Source organism: Rhipicephalus sanguineus, chromosome 7 (genome assembly GCF_013339695.2).
Source record: "Rhipicephalus sanguineus isolate Rsan-2018 chromosome 7, BIME_Rsan_1.4, whole genome shotgun sequence".
Classification (NCBI taxonomy): Eukaryota; Metazoa; Arthropoda; class Arachnida; order Ixodida; family Ixodidae; genus Rhipicephalus; species Rhipicephalus sanguineus.
In genome coordinates this window covers 118,392,432-118,397,233 of record NC_051182.1, presented here as the reverse complement: position 1 = coordinate 118,397,233, position 4,802 = coordinate 118,392,432, and the positions used below count along the sequence as shown (strand labels likewise).

The following is a 4,802-nucleotide window of genomic DNA, read 5'->3' as shown; positions in this document are numbered from 1 at the left end:
ATCGTCGTCTTCATCGGCTATTAATTATGGCGCGCACAGGCGCATGGGCATGCGCACGCTCCTCGTTCCTCGTGCTGCGGGCTGCGAGAAAAAGAAAACGAAAATAAAGAATAGTCTTCTTCTGCTCCTGAACGGTCTGAACGGTTCCCTGGTTTTTACGCTCGCCGCCACACGCATGGTTATAGTGGACCTAGCCTCAGTCCCTATAACGTGGTGACCCGGACGTGATCGCAGGGCGAGCACTACATCATGGACGCGACCACAAGCGACAGACCGACGATCGGCGCAGAGGGCATCGCCACGGTGCAGATTCACCTGCCGTCGTTTTGGCCCCAGAATCCTGCAGCCTGGTTCACGCACGTGGAGGCCATCTTTGCCCTTCGGCGCATTACCTCGCAACAAGCAAAGTATTTCCACGCTGTCTCCGCGCTCTCAACGGAAGTGGTTGCAGAGTTTCACGACCTTGTGTGCACGCCCCATGAAACCACACCTTATGACCACTTTAAAACAAGGTGCTGCAACGCAAGTCTGTGTCTGTACGCAGGCGTCTCCAGCAGCTTCTCAACGAAGAGGAGCTCGGCGACCGGCGACCGTCAGAACTGCTACGTCGCATGCAGCAGATTCTCAGTGGCTGTAAGTTGGATGTAAACAGCCCGCTGCTGCGAGAACTGTTTTTCCAGCGCCTGCCACAGAATGTAGTCCTTGCCTTGGCTACCGCACCTGACGACCTGCCCCTCGACAAGCTGGCGGAGCAGGCCGATCGCGTCGCTGACTATGCAGTAGGAGGTACTGTGGCTACTGCATCTAGCGTTCCGTTGTCGCAACTCGAGGACCGGCAGTCTCGCCTGGAGCAACTGATCGACGACCTCGCCGAGACTGTTAATGCCCTACGGCCACCGTCTCACCCTCGTCGACGAGACCGCGATTACCGTCCCAGATTGTCTCCGAGGTCTAGCTCCCGTTTCGGTCCTCGTCGACGCGTCTACTGCTGGTATCACAGCAACTTCGGTGCCAGCGCGCGTCAGTGTCGTCCTCCTTGCAGCTGGCAGGGAAACGTACCGCAGAGCCACTGATGGCGGCCAGTGACTCTTGCCATACGACAAGCCGCCTGTTCTACGTCACTGACAGGATTGCCGGACATCGATTTCTCGTGGACACAGGTGCAGAGGTCAGTGTCGTTCCTGCCACACGACTCGACCGGCAGCGCTCTACGCAGACTGCTCCCCTTCAAGCAGCCAACAACTCTGCCATCAATACATATGGTCAGCGCTCTCTCACCATCGATTTGGGTCTCCGACGCACCTTCCGATGGGTATTCGTTGTTGCAGATGTACGCATGGCCATATTGGGTGCTGATTTTCTGACCCACTTCGCCCTCAGCGTTGACCTCCGGGCACGTCGACTCGTCGACACAACGACCAGGATGTCCATACAAGGCATCCTCGCACCTCCAACATATACCACTGGAACGGCGCCACAGATACCGGCATCTATGTTCGCCTCAATTCTAGCAGACTTTCCAGCCATCACGAAGCCTTCCAACCTTGAGCTGCCTGTACGTCACAACGTCACGCATCATGTGGTCACTACTGGCCCTCCAGTATTTTGCCGACCCAGGCGCCTCGCTGGGGACCGCCTTGCCATCGCGAAAAGAGAATTCGACCACATGCTGCAACTGGGCATCATCCGCCCTTCGTCGAGCAGTTGGTCGTCAGCTCTCCACATGGTCCCAAAGCGTGATCCAGGGGATTGGCGCCCCTGTCGTGACTATCGAGCCCTCAACGCGCGCACCATACCTGATCGCTATCCCCTCCCTCACATTCACGACTTCTCTGCCAACCTCGTGGGAGCGGTGATATTCAGCAAAATAGACTTGGTAAAGGCCTACCACCAGATTCCGGTCGAGCCAGCGGACATCCCGAAGACTGCAATTGTGACACCATTCGGACTTTTCGAGTATGTTCGCATGCCGTTCGGATTGCGAAACGCTGCTCAGACGTTCCAGAGGTTTGTAGCGTCATCATCATCGCCATTCATCATCATCGTCATTTTCCAACCACCGCGTCGCGTCTCTCGCGCAGCTCATGCCTAGCGCTCGAGGCGCGAGCAGTTAGGAACGAGCTCACGCTCCTGGGGGCTGGACGCCGGCAGCCGCTGCCGCTCTGCTGGCACTAGGGCCTTCTAATAAAGTAGCGAGAACGGCACGGCCACGTCGGCCGCCTTGACGTCTCTCTCCCTCTCGCTACAATTGGTGACCCGGAGAACACGCCCTTCGCCGAGCGGCGCCCTGCCATGCTTCCGCGACTCTGCCCTCCAGTTCCACCGTTTCACCCGTCCTACCCACGAGCGTGGTTCTGGCAGCTCGACGCCTGCCTCGCGGTGAATGGCGTCACCGCGCAGCCACTCATGCACGACATCCTGCTTGACGCCCTCCCGGCTGAGCTGCGTCATCTGTCCACCGTGTCGTCATCCAGCCCGCAGCCATACGACGACCTCTGCGCTGCGGTGCTGGCCCGCTACGGTGAGACGTACCGCCCGCTACCGGGGACCCGTGAGTTCCGGGTTTCCCCTCCGTCAACGCGAGCGGTACCACCCGGCCCGCTGCCCTCCCATGACCGCGACCTACCTTCCCCGGCTACGACTCCTCCGACCTCACGTCCGGCCACAAGCGCATCAATTGCCGCGCCCGACCATCTGCCCGACGAGGTACAGGAAGCTCCTGCTGCCATCGACCAGTCCACTGAGAAGTCCGTTTATTCGACAGCCTCGGCCCATGGTCCTTCAGACGTGCCGGCCATCTGCACATCTTCCCCGACCTCCATGGCCCAGGACACTTCTCCCACGTCAGGCTCCACGACGGCTACCTCGCCGCACGCCCTGGAGCCTGCCATCGACACGGACATCGTGACTTTCGCTGTACGACCCCCAATTGCGGAGGCATCGTCAGCGATGTCCAACGAACCCGCCTTTTCGACCTCGTCACTGTGCGCATCTTGCCAACAGGAACTACCATCATCCTCGAAATCTCCCGCAGCAGACGTTCAAGCCCATAACCAGCTACGGCCGAACGTGCGTGACGCTGCGACGATGACAGAAAATCCCGAGGACCACCCGCCGGGCTTGCCACAGGTAGACCAGACCGCGTATTTCCTACCGGCCACGCAGGCATACAACCCGCCTGCCACCCCGCACACGCGCTCTCCTTCACCTACTAAACAACTTCATTCAGCGACTACAGCTGCACCGTCGTCCAGTCTCTCCAGCATGGCTCATCACACCGAGATTAGTTGCGCCACGTCTATCTGCAGCGCACGCCTCGCGGCTCGTCTGCACTCTACACGTCAGCTAATGCAGCAGCCGCATCCAGTAATGTATCACCACCAACGCCGTTACCGGCGCCGTCGCCGCAACAACTGCGTCGCCCGCCCGTCCCGGCTACGTTCGCGCCGACGTACGTCTAAACACGCTGGCCCAGAAAAACTACGCCTACGCTTCACGCTGTTTCTAAAACACCTTCGCCCGAGTGTGCGCAAGAACCGCCAGCATCACAACAGCTTGTGTGTGTGCCAATTTCGCTGGGCTGCACAGCGGAATTTCTCGGCCCACTACCGATTTCCACGTCATCGGTGTCGCTCGCTCCTTCCAACAGCGTATTTTCGCCCGGTTCTTCGTCCGCTGCGCTTCTCCCAGAGCCGCCCGCCAGAGACTTACCGGTTCCCGAAGGCCCTTGCACGTTCACGACCTGGACTTCTTACGGACCCTCTTGTCTCGCGATAGCAAAATTCTTGTATATACGCCCCCATCCTTTTTTTTTTTCATTTCGGCTTCATTTCTGCGGGGGGGAGTAATCTGTAGCGTCATCATCATCGCCATTCATCATCATCGTCATTTTCCAACCACCGCGTCGCGTCTCTCGCGCAGCTCATGCCTAGCGCTCGAGGCGCGAGCAGTTAGGAACGAGCTCACGCTCCTGGGGGCTGGACGCCGGCAGCCGCTGCAGCTCTGCTGGCACTAGGGCCTTGTAATAAAGTAGCGAGAACGGCACGGCCACGTCGGCCGCCTTGACGTCTCTCTCCCTCTCGCTACAGGTTTATAAACGAAGTAACTCGTGCACTTCCCTTCGTATTTGCATATCTCGACGACCTCCTGGTGGCTAGTGCTTCCCCCGGACAGCATTGCACCCATTTGCGTCTGCTATTTTCTCGACTCCAGGAACATGGCCTCCTCATCAACCCCGCAAAGTGTGTCTTTGGTGTCGACGACATTGAGTTCCTCGGACACCGTGTGACAAAAGAGGGAATCAGGCCGTTGGACAAGAAAGTTCAAGCCTTGCGCGACTTCCCTCGCCCAACATCACTCCGAAAGCTCCGCGAGTTCCTTGGGTTGCTCAACTTCCACCGCCTTTTTATTCCTAACATTGCCCGCATTATCATACCGCTCACGGATCTCCTCAAGACCACCAAAGCTCCGTCCTCCCCACTGACTTGGACGTCTGACGCCGAAGCTTCCTTCTATGCTGCCAAGAACGCATTGGCGGACGCTACACTGCTGGTACATCCTCTGCACGTTGCACCAATGCGTCTTATCACCGATGCTTCTAGTGCGGCTGTCGGCGCGGTTTTACAGCAGTGGCAGCGCAACTCTTGGTATCCACTCGGGTTTTTCTCTCAGAAACTGAAACAGGCAGAAACGCGTTACAGCACGTTTGATCGTGAGCTACTGGCCGTATATCTGGGCATTCGACATTTCTGACATCTGTTGGAAGGCTCAAGCTTTCACGTCCTTACGGACCACAAGCCTTT

The 4,802-nt window shown here is 58.2% G+C and overlaps 1 protein-coding gene across 1 annotated transcript; it reads left to right on the top strand.

The window, feature by feature from the left end:
- Nucleotides 1-249: 249 nt before the first annotated feature.
- Nucleotides 250-1,073, top strand: LOC119398964 (uncharacterized). The gene is made up of 2 exons (XM_037665781.1): nucleotides 250-407; nucleotides 545-1,073. Exons 1-2 carry the CDS (start codon nucleotides 250-252, stop codon nucleotides 1,071-1,073), a joined length of 687 nt encoding a protein of 228 aa, XP_037521709.1.
- Nucleotides 1,074-4,802: the final 3,729 nt, after the last annotated feature.